The 18,314-nt window shown below is 38.5% G+C and overlaps 1 protein-coding gene across 1 annotated transcript; it reads right to left on the bottom strand.

Moving 5' to 3' along the window:
* Window positions 1–12,094: 12,094 nt before the first annotated feature.
* hoxc1a (homeobox C1a) lies at window positions 12,095–17,958 on the bottom strand (the record flags this gene model as incomplete). The annotated part of the gene is made up of 2 exons (XM_084099838.1): window positions 12,095–12,575; window positions 17,388–17,958. The coding sequence occupies 2 exons, from the start codon at window positions 17,956–17,958 to the stop codon at window positions 12,229–12,231; spliced, it is 918 nt and encodes a 305-aa protein (XP_083955964.1). The 3' UTR covers window positions 12,095–12,228.
* Window positions 17,959–18,314: the final 356 nt, after the last annotated feature.

Genomic DNA, 18,314 nt, shown 5'->3' with positions numbered 1-18,314 from the left:
ATCTAAAAAAAAAAAAATCCAGAAATCACAATATATGATTTTTTAACTATTTATTTGTATGATACAGCTGCAAATAAGTATTTGAACACCTGAGAAAATCAATGTTAATATTTGGTACAGTAGCCTTTGTTTGCAATTACAGAGGTCAAACGTTTCCTGTAGTTTTTCACCAGGTTTGCACACACTGCAGGAGGGATTTTGGCCCACTCCTCCACACAGATCTTCTCTAGATCAGTCAGGTTTCTGGGCTGTCGCTGAGAAACACAGAGTTTGAGCTCCCTCCAAAGATTCTCTATTGGGTTTAGGTCTGGAGACTGGCTAGGCCACGCCAGAACCTTGATATGCTTCTTACAGAGCCACTCCTTGGTTATCCTGGCTGTGTGCTTCGGGTCATTGTCATGTTGGAAGACCCAGCCTCGACCCATCTTCAATGCTCTAACTGAGGGAAGGAGGTTGTTCCCCAAAATCTCGCAATACATGGCCCCGGTCATCCTCTCCTTAATACAGTGCAGTCGCCCTGTCCCATGTGCAGAAAAACACCCCCAAAGCATGATGCTACCACCCCCATGCTTCACAGTAGGGATGGTGTTCTTGGGATGGTACTCATCATTCTTCTTCCTCCAAACACGTTTAGTGGAATTATGACCAAAAAGTTCTATTTTGGTCTCATCTGACCACATGACTTTCTCCCATGACTCCTCTGGATCATCCAAATGGTCACTGGCAAACTTAAGACGGGCCTTGACATGTGCTGGTTTAAGCAGGGGAACCTTCCGTGCCATGCATGATTTCAAACCATGACGTCTTAGTGTATTACCAACAGTAACCTTGGAAACGGTGGTCCCAGCTCTTTTCAGGTCATTGACCAGCTCCTCCCGTGTAGTTCTGGGCTGATTTCTCACCTTTCTTAGGATCATTGAGACCCCACGAGGTGAGATCTTGCATGGAGCCCCAGTCCGAGGGAGATTGACAGTCATGTTTAGCTTCTTCCATTTTCTAATGATTGCTCCAACAGTGGACCTTTTTTCACCAAGCTGCTTGGCAATTTCCCCGTAGCCCTTTCCAGCCTTGTGGAGGTGTACAATTTTGTCTCTAGTGTCTTTGGACAGCTCGTTGGTCTTGGCCATGTTAGTAGTTGGATTCTTACTGATTGTATGGGGTGGACAGGTGTCTTTATGCAGCTAACGACCTCAAACAGGTGCATCTAATTTAGGATAATAAATGGAGTGGAGGTGGACATTTTAAAGGCAGACTAACAGGTCTTTGAGGGTCAGAATTCTAGCTGATAGACAGGTGTTCAAATACTTATTTGCAGCTGTATCATACAAATAAATAGTTAAAAAATCATATATTGTGATTTCTGGATTTTTTTTTTTTAGATTTTGTCTCTCACAGTGGACATGCACCTACGATGACAATTTCAGACCCCTCCATGATTTCCAAGTGGGAGAACTTGCAAAATAGCAGGGTGTTCAAATACTTATTTTCCTCACTGTATATATACATACATACATACATACATACATACATACATACATACATACATACATACACATTAATTAAAATTAATCGAGAGAGGCAGAGGTTATCGCGATTAAAACATGATTAATCGTGCAGCCCTACTCTCTGTAACCAAGGTTTTTGCTTTTTACAGAAAACGAGGGACAAACGGAAACATTTTGATTTTTGTGGTAATCAACAATATGCCACAAATTCTGTCAATTGAGCTTAACTTGTACTGAACCTGGAACATAATCCAAATGGGCCATATAATCCCCGCCGTGTGAACGGAAGAAAAGCAATAAGTTAATTAATTATTACATTAGCAGGCGCTTCTCTCAGGTGATCAGTCAGTGCCCATCCCGCCATTCCGGCCGCTATCTCATCCCAACACCTGCAGTTCTGCAGTTCTTCCTCTCCTCCATCGCTCCTCTCCGGGCCCTTCGGGCTTCTCCTCTCTGCCCAGATGGAGCGAGACCCGAGTGCCACATCAATCGGAGTGTACTATTTATATTTATGTACGAAAGAGAGAGGGGAGAAACCATGGCACTGTGGGGTTTATTGACTAAGCATTAAGTGGGCATTATCAGACGATAGGGATGTTATTTATGAGGCAGAGGGAGAGACACTGTGGCTGAGTTATGTGAGAACCAGCCTGAGGATGAAAGCTGCTCACACTGAGAGGGCTGATAGCAGCCTGCCTCTGTTCCCTCGTTTTGGCGCAGGAAACGGGGTGTGACGTACCTGGCTGAAAAGAGCTGCAAATTTATGGACAGTCGGTCTGTGCCAGCCTATAGGTCAACCATGGCCTGTTTATCTGGGTCTCGCTGTCGTCCCTATGGTCAGGGATCAATGGCGCTATGCAGAGCAAATGCGAAAGTTCAATGACAAATATGACACTGTGTGCTAGAAGAATGCAGATGTGCATATAATGCAGGACCTGTAGGAGAGAGAATTGACACATGGTTGTGATTTATTTGTATAAATTCATGTTTTAAATATTAGTTGCTAATATTTTGAAAAGGTGAGATAAAAGGGGTCACGGACCTAGTTGTTTTCAACCGTATTGTTTTTAATACCTGTGTGGAAAAGCATTATTTATTTGCTTTGTTTTCCTTCAGTTAATTTACTCTTATCGCCACTTGCTCATTAATAATAAGGACTGTGGATCAATGTGAAATATGAGCTGTAAATCCCAATGCCAGCTCTGCAGAAGCCAAATTGACCCTATTTACTTTCTTCATACACTTTCCTGGTGTTGTTGAGCTCGATTTTAAAAGTGCATGTTATTCCAAAGAAATATTTTTCCCCCCAAGGGTACGTGCAAAGATTTAAAAGCAGGGTAGGTGATTTGTTCCAGAAACATTTTTTTGTTATGCTTGTTGAAAGTGTCTTCACATCTTGATAGCAATCACAAAAGCCGGGTTCACACTGTACGATTTGGCCGTCTGAGACAAATTTAGGAAATCCTAAAAGATTCCTCTGATCCTATAGGCCAGTGATCTCAAACTCAATTCCTGGAGGGCCACAGCTCTGCACAGTTTTGCTCCAACCCTAATCAAACACACCTGATCCAGCTAATCAAGATCTTCAGGATTACTAGAAACTTCCTTGCAGGTGTGAGTTGGAGCTGGTTGGAGCTAAACTGTGCAGAGCTGTGGCCCTCCAGGAATTGAGTTTGAGATCACTGCTATAGGCTAAATTCTGAAGTCTTTGACCATTAGTTTGACATGTTCACCTACAGCCGATTAATGACCGTTGCGATCAAATTTGACCTCAGACGAAATTCTAGCAGTGTCAGAAGTTTTGACTCACAGTCTGCAGTGTGACTTGAACGACAACTGTCAAATTGTCTTTGTTTTTCAAGACAAGCCATGACCAAAATTAACGTTAGAGATTTCTTTGTAGCCACCATTTCAATCCTGTGTGTAATGCAGCTCACTGTCACCGAACGTGTCAATGATTGATGTAAAACTCCGGACGATTTTTCTTATGTGCATCCGTTTTTAACGTGTCTTGACTGTCGTACAGTCTGACATTGACAACTGAGATCCTACAGTGTGACATGGCTTACAGTGAGGATCATGTTCGTACAGTCTGAAAAAGGAACAATGGTAAAGGACTATTATAAATCGTACAGTGTGCAAATATATATAATTTATATGTAAATATATCGCCTGTGGAAGGCGTCGGACCATAAAATGTCCGTCCAATCATTGCATTCGGGCCCGAATACCAGGTCCTACCTGCCTCTCAGTGTACTGTATGTATTCCATACCTCCGCACACCTGCTCACGCAGACATGAACATGTCATTTGTGCGTTTCATGCTATGCAGAGTTAGACATACGTCAGTCACAAGCACTGCAACCTAAACAGCAGCCTCCTTTTACAGTTCCTCCTGAACCAAAACAACCAGCTTATGCTGCGTTCACACCATAACTACCGTAATTTGGAAGAGATTGAAACTCGCGCCTGCTCACATATATTCAAACGCGCATCCCTATAGACTAAACTCGTAATACGCATGTGCACACCATCAGCGTTCTCACAGGTTCGCGTTTTTAAAGTTTGCGTAGAGAGAACTTAAGAGTTTTCTGTTAAAACGGTGTTGTGTAAGCGGCCCCTAAGTTAATAACTAATGATCGTTGCGATGGATGTGAATCAATCAAAACTAAATTTAGCTGGACAAAAACTTTATTCTAGAGCTGCTATAAAGCCAAAACAGTCTCTGTTGCTTTGATTTCCTGTTGTCACTGTGAAGCCGCATTGGAACAGTCTGCATTGTTAAAAGCGCTGTATAAATGAAGATGACTTGACTTGACTCGAATTTATGCATTTCAATGGCAACACTGTCAACACTTCTAGCCTGCTGTGTGCGTTCATGTGTTTTGAAGGAAGGGTGGGATCTCATGCTTTCAAAGCTAACTTGCTATTGTTAGCCTCTCCGAAAATTGCCTACCCTACCTTTAATGCATTTTATAGGTTTTACAAGTCATTCAATATTAAATATTTAATGAAAACCATTTATTTATTTATTAATTTAACAGTTACTATTTAAATAAAAAAGGTGTTTTATTAAAAAAAGAGAAGAAAAAAAAGAATGTGAGTGTTTATACTATATACACACCTATTCTGCTGCTGTAAGTGTCTGCCTGCCTTGGGTTGCCATGTTTTATGTGGACTTTCCATAGACATAATGATTTTTATACTGTACAAACTGTATATTATATCCCCTAACCCTACCCCTAAACACAACCCTCACAGAAAACATTCTGCATTTTTACATTTCCAGAAAACATCACTTAATATGATTTATAAGCCCGTTTTCCTTACGGGGACCAAAATACACAGGATCAAATATTTCTGGTATTACTTATCACAACCAGGGAACACACTAATAATGACTATCTTAATAATATAGTTGAGAATGCTATACTGTGTGACACATGTCTGCTTTGGTGTCATTGAAGGGGTACTTGAGCCTAAATGATGGCTGTGGGACTTTCTGGAGCAAATATAAAGTTGGGAAACACTCAAACTTTATATTCCCAACTTAGACTCTCAAATCAGCCCATCGCGATTCCGGTTTAATACTGTCGCTGAGAATATGAACATTCTTTGAAGCTCTTTGGAGATCATCATTTGATTCATGTGTGACCAAATGCAAGTAGTGTTTATAGCTGTATAACAGTTTAAGTGCTTTCTTCTGAAATATTGGTTGGTTTTAAGACGTATGGACAGAAATTAGAGGAAGGAGCGTTTCATTCACCAATGTCTTAGTTTATTTCGAATTACTTATTACAATCACAGCTGTTGATTATGAAACTTTATTGCAGATTTACACATCTCGTGTTTACCTCTCAGTGGCCAGAGTGCCTCATAAAAATGAGGAATTATCAAATGCACTTTCAAAAATAAAACAAAATTCCTTTCTGCCTGAAACAGGAAAAAAAAAATCACATGGTTCAGCCGAGCCTTTTAAGGATGGAGCTAAATCTGACATCACGTATGATCACGCACCTTTCTCGCTTCTATAAAATGCCAACATGCTCGAACGCTCACACTTCACCTACCTAAAGCCATCTTTCTCTCTGGTAAACCAGGTCAACAAACAAAAAGCAATTATGTTAGGCAGCTGCCGCCTGGGAGTGGGTAATTACAGTGCAGTGTGGACAGCTTCATTCTAAACAGGTACTAAAAGCATCATTAATCATTTCCATCATGATGCTTCAGTCCGTTAAGGATCACGTGACGTGCCGCCGAGGGCCCGCCAGGGATAGAGGCAGGCTGCTGTGGGAGATGCCGGCGTGTGATTGGCTGCTGGCAGAAGTCCTTGCGGAGGTCAGCCAGTCAGCAGGCCTGACCCGCCAATGACCTTGTATCACTTGACCTTTGAAGGGCTCAGGATCACGCCTTGATATCGGTTGGGTAGCGAGCGATGCAGAGGGAGGGAAAGATAAATGGCCCAGTGGAGGAGAGGAATGGTGGAGGGATGGATGAATAGGAGAGAGGGGGAAGACGGTTAAGATGAAAAATAAAACAGTCGGTTGATTGAGCACCAGGGCTTTTCCCCTATGCACCGACTGACCAATAGAAATGTATCATTATTATGCAGTATAGGTATAGCAGTATTGTATCACATTGAATTGTGTTTGTGTATATATGTACATATAGGGGGTTTCCCCATGCACTGACTGGCCAATAGAAATGCACATCATTATCATGCAGTATAGCTCTTCTGCTGATGCATTTTTAGGTCACGAAACTTTTTTCTTCCTTTAATTTGTCTGTATTTCTATACAATGGGCACATGAATATACATGCAAAAATGGTGCAAAATTGATTATCATTGTGCAATTGTTTTATTAATTTACCATATTAACCCAATTCATGTCTTTCAGGTGCGTCGCTGTGATAATGGGACGGTTGCATCCGTCGGAAGGTTCTGTTCCTGTTGGACATGGATCGGTAGATTGGGCACAATGTCTTATTGGAAGACAGACAGAAAGACGGCGTCCTCTGCTCTTCTCATCTCCCCCTCCACCTCCTCGTGTGTCTGTGAGGCTATCACTATGGCAACCTCACCGAAGGCAGAAGGGAAGTGTGTGTGTGTGTTTGGGGGGTTGGCGTACTTCAGACAAATAAGCATTGCAGGGCTCATTTATTCATTTTTGGTTAGCTGAAAATGTGAACATGAAAGGTCAAATATGCTTGTGTTTGCATATTTGTTTTGCACTTTTGTTTACAGCAGGCGTTCAATATGGAAGGTATGAAATAAAAGGTTTGTTTTGGTGAATGATGAAATGGAACAAAACATATGGCATTGAAATTGCTCCTTGTTTCTTTTAAGAGAAAGCCTTGAAATATTGCTATTAATTTTTTTCACATTGCTCTTTGTTTTATGAAGAATGTGCCTCTTGCTTTTGTGCAATAAATGTAGTGGTTTTTTCCTTTATGTTTTTGTAGCCCAAATATCTGCATCAGCAAAAATATACATGCTCTCTTGTTGCCTTGCTTTTAGGTCCCAGTAGTGCTAGTCTGCAACTTTCCAAAGGGCAATCCAAACTTTGAGAGTCCGCAGTGCTACACCATAGAGGTCAGCGCTTGTTTCCCAGGATCCACACATAAAGGCCTCCTTTATATATGCCAGTGACACTTACAGAGGAAGAGCTTGTAGGACCATATGAGTTGCACTGTCACATTCACATCACCTACATTCTTTAAAATAAAGGTTCCAAGAGGGTGTTTTCACAGCAACGCTATGGAAGAACCTTTCATCAGTTCTTAAAAGAACCGTTTTTCGTGTGAGTAACATGAAGAACCCATTTCCACTGTAAAGAACCTTTTGTGCAATGAAAAGGTTCCATGGATGTTAAAGGTTCTTTATAGAACCATAGATGCCAAGAACACATATTTTTATTAGTGTAGTGCACTGATTTGAATGCAAAACCCCCCTGAACGTAACCTTGACACAGTTTCACCTCGGTAAGCGTCTCCCATTCTCTTCCTCGTTCGGATTCCTAGACCCTGGGCTCCTTTCTCTCCGTTCTCCCCCTCCCCCTTCTCAGAGAGCGCAATTTCTTAGCCAGCTAGAAGTGCTGAGTGCTGCTGTTTGCTTTGTACACAGAAATTCGCTGAGGCTGTAAGCTGTCCCCAAACATCTGTTCTCTGGAGTCGTAAATGGTAGGAGAAACGAGGGCTAGAAAATGGTCTGCGTGCGCACGCCCCTGAGCGTTATATATATGCAAGGTGCCTTAAGACCTTCCCTCTAACTTCCGCCTTTTATGTGTGCCGTTGACAAGCAAACGAACGAGTATCAGTTCTTCATTTTACTGCTTGCGATGCATAAGAACTGATACAATGTGTGTTTGTACTGGAGACTGTGTGTGGGATGTGAAGAGGTATTGGAAGCTGTGTGCCTCCTTTTGTTAGTGTACAACAGTAACCAGCCATTTTAAGGACCACCCATCAGAATCAGCCATTATCAGAGGCCGCCACATAAATGGACAGTATGAGGACGACTATATTTTTAAATAACCAATTGACGTACATAGCTATACTAAATGCATATAAACATGTTCTGAACATGTTTGCTTTTTAAGTATTTTGAAAGATTTTTACTGAATTAAAATAAAAATATTTTCCCCATATTTCAATAATTTCATATTAAATTGTGATGGCTATAATTAGGTGAAACTGTATGTGATGATTGTTCTATGTTGTTATACAGTAGTCAACATTTGAAATGGATCAAAAAAGTTAATCAAAGTTGTCCTATGACAAGAACGGTTATTGTTCAAAATTCATATATAACTTTGGTGAAAGGTTTTGATCCACTTCAATATATATATATATATATATATATATATATATATATATATATATATATATATATATATATATATATATATATATATATATATATATATATATATAGCCTATATGAAGAGTTCAGATGCAAAAGCCTCTAAGTGCCATCTGAAATTTTCTTCTAGAATGGTCATTTTTATCAAGCTTGTATATTTAAGTTCAGTAATTTCACTTAAATGGCAATGAAAATTGTCTGTTAATTGTCATTTAAGTGAAATTACTGAACTTAAATATACAAGCTTGATAAAAATGACCATTCTAGAAGAAATGTTCAGATGGCACTTAGAGGCTTTTGCATCTGAACTCTTCATATATACATATACATATAGCTTACATATATACATATATATATATACATACATACATGCATACATGCATGCATGCATACATACATACATACATACATACATGCATACATACACACACACACACACACACATACACACACGATGTATATGTGTGTGTATTGCTTATTAAAAGGCATAAGCACAAAGTGTTTTTAAATATGTTCACATTTAAATCTAAAATCACTATTTTCATATATTACATTGTTTTATAGTATAGGAATGTGGGCAATTAATGAAGCTGAATGTTCTGTACTTTTGATGTACACTTTTGCATGAATGTGATGCCAGTCAACATAACATTTTGTTATTCCTATAGAATAATTATTATTACTTCTTTTTATTTACTTAGCCTATTTGTATTAGCTGATTAACACATGTTTGTTAGTTTCAAATAAAATCTTCCTTTAAATAAATAATATTAGTATTTTAATTGTATTAACTTAACACAGTTAGGCTACTTGTAAAGGTAAATTAAATATTACCTTTAAACTTATTTCAGTTTGTGTGGCTGACACTAGCAGAACACTACAGATTTTTCTCTCTGTGTATTTGCATCTAGAGTCATTGCTGCTCATTCAGACTCAACTGATATTAGGCCTCTGATACATAAAATAATGTATGGCTTTGGTCATCATCCTAAGAGCATCGCTATAAGCGAGGTACAATCGTTTCCTCTCAATTACTGAGTAAAATGCAACAGTGCAGTGAGGATTAGACTTGATTCTATCACGTTATCTATTTCCGCGCCCACGTGCCATAACGTGGGCATTAAGCCCCTGCACGCGCGTGTAACTGAGCTAAAACGCACATCAGATTGTGAAGGTGAAATCTAATGAGCTATAGCATTCTAGAGAAAAAACGTTCTTCCTGAACATATTCATGCGTCAAACGTTTCGAGAAAGAATCTACAGTATCGTAAACGAGCCTATGCTTTTATCTCTCCTAAACCTGGGAACATTAAGTCCGCATTCACGCTCTCAAGCGAACAAAAATAAGTCATATATCTAGTTAATAATATGATTTTTTTTTTTTTAAATGAAAAAAGTTACTTGGAGGGTTTCATTATTCATAAAAAAGGTGATTATCTAATCTTCTTTGTTTTAATGTCAACTTTTTTCTATCTTCAAAAAACTTGACCAGAAAAGATTATGGATCAAATCATATAAAGAAAACGTATAGATGAATAAACAATAATTGTGTTATTTTATTGTTATTACATAGCCTATTATATTCAATTGAAACGATACGTTAATAAATGGTCTCATTATATAATTTTGCACAACTTTAATTAACTAGAAGCCTACACTGTAACATAAACTTTTTAAAATTGAAAGAAGTGTGAAAGACGCCGCAACACATATTAATAATGCAGCCTTTTCTCTGTGAGTCACTGACCGGGTCACTGCTGTCTCGAGGCAGAACAGAGGTCAAGAGGTGAAAGGTGAACTCTAGAGTAACTGCATATATTAGCAGGCTCAGGCATGCGAGTCGTGCTTCGTGCATATAGGGTTCCTAACATGGCGAGAATACATGTTTTCAGTAGACCAACGTAAAAAAAGCGTCTCGAGGAACGCTTATTTCAATTCATTTTAGTCGCCGGTATATTGTTTGATTAACTCATCTCTCTTTAATGCTGCTAGACAATTGTAAGGGCATTTAATATAATTTAAGAAGACTCATTTCCACTGTTCAGATAATTAATCTCTTCCCTGGACTGTAGTTCTTTTGTTAGAGAATTTGCTTTTATTTAGAGGGGGTAATATGCAAAATCCTTCAAATTAAATTGATCTTTGACGATTGTTATGCAAAAATAAAAAATGGAATTCATGCAGTGAAAAAACTGTTCATTTTAAAGGAACAGTATAAGAATCTGACATCTTAATTTTAGTGATTTCACTGAAAACAATAAATGAGTGAAAAAAATATAGCTTGCATTTAAATGCTGCAATTATTCAACCCATCACGAAAAATCAATTAAAATTCAATCAGCTTAAATCCACCCAACATCGATAAATCGATCGTTTAGAAATGACGATAATGCCCTCTCTCATTCCAGATCAAATATTGTGTCCATCCACGAATAGAATAGTGACAAAAGGGGAGAAACTGCAGGGCAAATAACTCCATGTTTATCCATATAACATTTTAAAATGATAAATATCTGAAAGATGCCATAATAAAAACACTGAGGATATGCATTCGAAATGTAAACGGTGCCAAAAAAACAAATAAATCACAAGTCTCACTTTATTCGTCACCGTTTTTCTAGCTCTCAATGCACTGCTTTGATGCTATATCAAAGTGAGGAGTTGGTATCAGAAGGTTCAACCCGTGGCACTCGATTTAACCTCTTCCAGCAATAAATTGGTGAAAATACACGGCTAAGTGGAGGCACTTTGTACGTTGACAGGTTTTCGCCATTATTTAGAAAGACGAGTATCACCGATCATCGTGCGGCGCTCTTTATTTGCAGATAAAAGCACAAGCAGCATGAATATGACAGACACAGTATGTCTGCGAAACGGCAGCAAACCTGTTGAGTGTTTCTGAATGTGTGCAGCCTGAGCTCGTGCGCGCGACTCAATCTGTCTGCATCAGATAGGCTACTGTAGCTTACATGATGCACGTTAAAGATGTTTTATTCCATAAATAATTACATTTTTAATTCCATTAAATAAATTACATCAAATGGTAGTTTAAAAATAATTAAGCCTACCTTTTCTCAGATATTCAGTTCGCTGCTTGTTAAAAATAAAATGATTGTTATAGGCTATAGATGCCTTTTAACCAATCAACACGGTTTTTGTTTTAGAGCCTGGAAGAATAACCAGATGAGCAGTGTCAGAAATTGAAATCTATTTTATTTTTTTAAATTAAGAGGCAATAACCCCTAGGCATTTTTTCTTATCATATATAAAACATACAGTAGGCCTATACACTGTACATTTTAGTAAACTATTTTAAACACACACTTAGGCATAGAATTTAACGCAATAATAGTTTATATAAAATATAAAAAACCGAGGAGTCCATTTTTTCATGCATTTCCCCCCACTTTTATTTTATTTGAAATAAATATCAATTTTGCCACTTTTCTTGGCACTTTTACCCTGATTAATTTATGACCCTGATTAGATCTATAAATTCGAACGATTCATTTTCTGATCTTTAATAACAGAAGCAAATTCATAATGACAAAACAGGTAGCAAATAAAACACTTATAAGATATTAAAAGGAAGACTATTAAGTGCGTTTTTATTTCTCCGCTTGACTCAACAGGTGAGCAAACAATTTTTTTATCATAGAGAGTTACTGCTTTAATTTCTTAAACAATACAGTTGAATAGATAAATAAATATGTATGTTTAGGGGCAAACTTAATTTTGTGTGTAAATATTTTTTTTGTCAACAGAATCACTCTCTTGCTCTCGCGCATGATAGCCTATTCACCTGATTGTTAACATTTTATAGCCTATAGCAGCAGTGCCCAAAATCTTACCCTACTGAAATTATCTTTTGTCAGGAGATGAACAAGTGTGTGTTTTTTTCGAGTCCTCATCACAGCCAGTAATCAGCATTAATCCAGGAACGAGGCCTTCCCGCAGCATTTTCTTCTGTTTCATGCGTCTGTTCTGAAACCAGATCTTCACTTGAGTCTCGCTCAGTTGGAGAGTGTTCGCGATCTCTATCCGTCTAGCTCGAGTCAGGTATTTGTTGAAATGAAACTCCTTTTCCAGTTCTGTGAGTTGTTTGGTGGTAAAATTAGCTCGCGGGGCTCCACTCGAGGGGTCCTCGTCAGCATCTCGTCCGAGGTCCGTCTTCAGCTCCGGGTCCGAGCATCTCCCCAGATGTATAGCTGTTAAGGAAATGAAATAGGCCAACATATTAATACATAAAAAAATCCCACAGGTTTAATTCATTGCTTACCATCCTTGAATGAAAAGAAAAACAACGATTTCATAATTATTTTATATTCATATTAATCTCAGATGGAATAAAACGTCACCCGCAATTTTGTTGACAAACACGGAAAACAAAACACGTAAACTTTTTTACTGTTAGTATTATTGTTAATACGTTTGCTGTTAATATATTCAGTTATACATTTGTTATCTAAATTATTATTGGCATTTATTAATGATGCTTTAAATTTTAAGCCGCGAACAATTGGAAACGAATTTATCGGTAGGCCTACTGATTTATAAAAACAGAGCACCATATCAATATAATACTATTTTATTATATCATAGTTATGCAATATGATTTTATATTCATAACACACCATACATTATGAATATAAAAACAGTGCATATAGGGTACAATATAATAGTATTATATTCATATTGTGCTCATGTTGTCTTATAATTTGAGATTTATTATTAACTACACTGTAAAAGCCTTAGTTGCTGCCTTACATTAAGTACAATCAAGTCGGATGTTTATTTCAACTTAAATTGCATTAAACTGACTTAAAAAATGTATCTTGTATAACAAAAAAGTTGAAAATTGCTTAACTTATTTTGATGAGTTAAAGCAATATAAAGACATATGTTGTTATATATGATCATCATTTAACAATGATAACTTTCCACATCTGCCTTTTGGTTAAGACAGGGATATGTTTTTTGAGAAAGTAAGAGAAATACATTTTCAAGTTTGATTAGCTATATGCAAAATCTCTAAACTGTAATATGACACTGAAAAGCCTTTATTTTCTTCCATATAGACAACTTACCAAGTACAAATTTTTTTATTCAAAATTTTTTTTTCTACAGTAGAAATTATATTTGTGGTCACTCATTTGTGACTTTTCAGTGAAGGTTTTCATTGAGGACGAGTTTTTGATTGCTTGACCTTCATCTGTATGCAAACCCTGTCTCAGTAAGCTACATAGAGGACTGTCTGTTTGCTCCTCACAGATGACTATAGGTCAGGGGTCACATGCACTGTCCATCACAGCCTGTCATAAAAATATTCCAAAGTTGCTGTTTTCCAGTTTTTCCATTTTGCCCAACATTGAATTCCCTGTAAATGAATAATAAATAAAAAAACCTACTGCATCTAAATGTGCCTTTCTCTACAGTGTTAATTTTAGAATAGCGTTAAATCTGCAGTTTAACTGAGCTAGTCAACTAACAGCTGTCTTAATGGAAATCAAACTCGATGTTTTGTTGTTTGCTTGTGTTGTTTGCTTTTGGAAGCTCACAGGAAGTTGCACATTCCTTTACGGCACACACACACACACAAACACACACAGGCACACAGGGGTCGGATGGGAAAATCCCCAGGGTTGTTACAGACGCATTGAGCCCTCCCTCACATACTGCTACAGTTGCAAGTGTCTCTCTAACCTCCATGCCATCTGCGCACCATGTGTATGTTTCTGTGTGTGTGTGTGTGTGTTTTTGGTCATGTCATTGCAGTCATGGACGTACAGTCTGACCCGACGCAGGATTTACAAAGACAAAAGACAAATAAATGCATAATGCTTTGGTTGCAAATGCAATAACAAAATACTAATATCTTCCTAAAATACTTCCTTTTGTTATTGCAACTAAAACATTGTATATTTATTTGACATTTCTTTGTATTTACCTGCATGAGGTCCATGAGAATTTTCAATTAAAACACTTCCCAATGAGCTGAATGTCACTATTAGCAATCCCTCACCCTTTCTCTTAGGCTTAGAGCACAAACAGTTGATCATACAGTTGGTCTTTATCTCGCTCTGGCTGTGCAACTGAAAGTAAACAAACAGATGAAAAAAAGCAATTGTAGGGTCACCTCTAATATTCACAAGGGATATTCTAACAATCAGTGCATTCACTGACAAATATGAAGTAATTAAACAATTTCCTTAGGAAATAAAAAAGTGTGCATGAAAACACTGATGAATGAGTTGCTGGATAATAGAACTGGCAGTCGCCAGAAGGCATAAAGGAATCAAACGAAACATTTGAGGAATGACTTGCAAACTTGGAAATGGCCAACCAGTCAGAGGGATGACGTGCCCCACTAAGCCTAAAAGAGAGCAGGGGAATGGGGGGTGGGGGATCGATACAGATTGCCTCGGTCATCTTGGCATCCAGCCCACAGTAATTCAGGTGCTGTCAGGGTATAATTGAAGAATGACACACCGGGACTTTGTGCACTGTACTGGGGGATCCAGAAAGACACTCTGTGTAAGCTTTTATTCATGTTGAGTATAGGAAACATTTGATGTTGCCCAGTAAGAACAATAACCCTCACAATGCATGGAATCTCTGACTTAAGGGGATCGTTCACACAAAAATGAAAATTCTACCATCATTTACTCAGCCGCATGACGTTCCAAACCCATTTGACTTGCAAAGAGGAATACTGTGAAAAATGTCTCATCAGCCGAATTCAATGGGGTCCAATGTTCTTCATAATATCTTCTTTTATGAGGAAAAAAAGAAAGTCATACAGGTGAACTATCCCTTTAATGTTTTTTCCCTTTAATAATAATCTTTTTTTTCTTTTTTTTCATTAGGTTATAATGAACGTCAGTAAAGGAGCAGGCAATAAACATTCGCCCTACCATTTAACATTTGACTTTGGCTGCTGTGTTGATGTGAGTATTATCTTAAGCACTTGTTGACAGACCTCTCATATATCATCATACAACGCTTTCTCCATAAGGCTTGCCATAAAACCAAGACATTAAGCACAGAGGGAGAGCCACAACTTATAGTGACCATTTTATTTTATGCTCCTCTTCAAAGGGAAAATTCACCCCGAAATTAAATCATTTACTCACCCTCATGTCATTCCAAACCTGTATGCATGTCTCCATTGAATCCAAAAGTCAATGGGATCCAATGTTGTTTGGAACACACCATTCTTGTAAATATCTTGTTTTGTGTTCCGCACAAGAAAGAAATGCTTACAATGACATGAGGGTGAGTAAATGATGTTAGATTTGTGGGTAAACTATCCCTTTAAGCCTTATGTGCTTAAAGGGACAGTGAAGTTCAAATCTAGGTAAGAATGAGAGCAAAAAGTTGTAGGCTTTTCTATACATTATATTATATTATATTAAATTATATTATATATGTGGGTGGACAGGCAGGAGCTAAACAAACAGCAGACAAAACAGTACACAAATTGTGAACGCCTGGCCTTGCCACCATTCAAGCATTTGGGATTTGATATAGCAGGCCTTTCTATCCTATTTCCTGACCACAGCTGTTGTTCATACGCTGGGCAATATAGCCCGAAATGACCTTTTCGCTGACATATTTGCCTGTGAGTTATTTTAGATCATCAGTGTGGCCTGGCCAGACATTCTTCTCCCTGACAGTCTGGAAACCATATGAATGCTGTATTACTGATTCGTAGGAAATGACAACTCAAACAGGGCTCTTCTTGGTTTTACCATCAACCTATTACATATATTGTGATTTATTGAGGGGGACGAGCGATTCACAATTTAACGCACGGCTCTCACAACAAACATGAAATACTTTGACATAATACAGGTCAAATGTCATTGAGCGTGACATTTTATGAGCACATGTCAAGTAACTCACATTTGAACTGCATTAAACGCAGACCTATCCAATCATTACTCTGGTTAAGGATTATGCTGAGATTCTGACAGACATTTTCCGACATTCAATATAGAAAATTAATTGCAGCATATAAACATTGGACTCTATTAAGATTTAGGGCTCTGTCGAGGAAAAGTGTTCCTCCGAAGTTTATTTGGCTCTGAATGGAGAGCTAGGGGGTGCTGGACTCCTTTAAATATAGCCTGGGCTGCTTCTTGTCAATGAGAGAATTTTTAAAGGGATGAACATAGAGAATAGAATGAAATGGAAAGTGCTATTTATAAAAATGGAGGAATTCTGCCTGGCATGTTGTTGCTGACCCATTTATGCACCAGAGCAGATCTTATATATTACACTATCCTTAATTTGTAAAGGTTTCTCCATAAAACAAGCAGTCTGATTTGTGAAGCAAGAACTATCTGTCCCTGATATGTGCCACATCTGCAGAGGATGTTTCATAATCTGCTTCATACTTTTGCTTACATATGTATGTGTGTATATTTACACACACACACTCACATATATAATATATATAATAATATATATACACACATAGGCCTATACATATACGGCTCAGATTATTTTACCTTAGCATTTTACTTTTTATTTAAGTAAATGATGGTTTCACTATATTATTTTTAGGTGATTACATGATGTAGGGAGGTTTTGAAGTGGTGATATTAGCTAAACCCTATAGACATATAAGCATACAAACCTGTTGATAAGGGTAAATTTAAAGTGAGGATTGATTTATAGTGAGGACCACTTTAAATTTTCTCATAAGTCGACATGCTTTACTATATTTGAAAGTACGTTTAAAAAGTTGGCCTTCACAAGTATAGCCAAACTTACACACTCATAGCTCCTCCTCCAAGTATTCATTTTTGCTTGCTGAAAAGTTACTGTCCAACTGTGGATACACTACTTTACTTTCTTAAAATCATTTTATAATTGAAAAAACACAATTAGCAATCGCATTATATTTTAAATCACATCACTAGGATTTAAAAGAAAATTAGCCGAGAATGTGGCCACTCGGTCAATTAAGGTGCGCTGCAGAAAAGTTCGTCGAGCTAGAAATCTAGTCAACTTACCTGCACGGGACTGATTTCTCCTCACTCTCATCCAGTCGAATGTCTTTTCACTGTGCAAGGTCTCATTTAACGTGTTTAGAGCCTCGTGCCTGGTGCTATTGTCCTGAACTGGAGGGTGATGCACTGGGCCGTCGCATGTGCGCGCAACGAGGTGTGTGTTGTTGACAGGGCCGAGTTCACAAAGCGCGCCGGAGAAAGTTCTTAAAGTGTCTGAGGAAGGCGAGAAGCCCGTTCTGGAGAGACCCTGCTCACGACAGCTTTGGAAGGAGGGGACTTGGGGTTGAACGGGGTGCACTGGTCTATAGAAGTCGTGGTTATGGGGGAAGGGGGGTCTGGTCGAGTTAGCAGGACCAGGGTCCTCACAGGGCTTTGAACACGCGCCTGTGGTCGTGGCACTGAGATTCGTGAAGTGATATTGAAGAAAATCCGCCTCGGTGTTGTTGACATGTCCCTCCTCTCTGCTTGGGAAGTCAGTAGTAGCTCCGTGGTCCTGATGCAGACGCATTACTCCAGTAGCATGATAGCCCTTGAAAAGTGACGTTGTGTCCCTGAACCCTTGATAAGAATTCATGGCTGCATCTCATATATTCCAGATTTTCATTCGAGGCTGGACGCGACAGAAACTCCATCCACAGATGCCACACATAGCGCGCAAGAGGACAGAGGCTCAGATCTAGACAGGGACATGCCTCGTAGAAACATTCGATCGGTGATGGATGGGGATGACGTGCCCTCTAACTCTTGGCCAATAGCCGGACATCTCCTTCATCTGAGTGAGCGTTAATTTACCAAAGCAAGCAAGTTTGAATGACTTATTTGACCTGCTAATAAGGTCTAGTGGAGTGTGTGCGCTCGCGCTCGCGCGTGCGCGAAGAGGGGTCAACATCAGTACTGCATTTCATAGTGGATGATATTGAATTTAATAAA

Source organism: Abramis brama (assembly GCF_963993115.1).
Source record: "Abramis brama genome assembly, chromosome: 22".
Classification (NCBI taxonomy): Eukaryota; Metazoa; Chordata; class Actinopteri; order Cypriniformes; family Leuciscidae; genus Abramis; species Abramis brama.
This window is presented reverse-complemented; position numbering and strand designations above follow the sequence as displayed.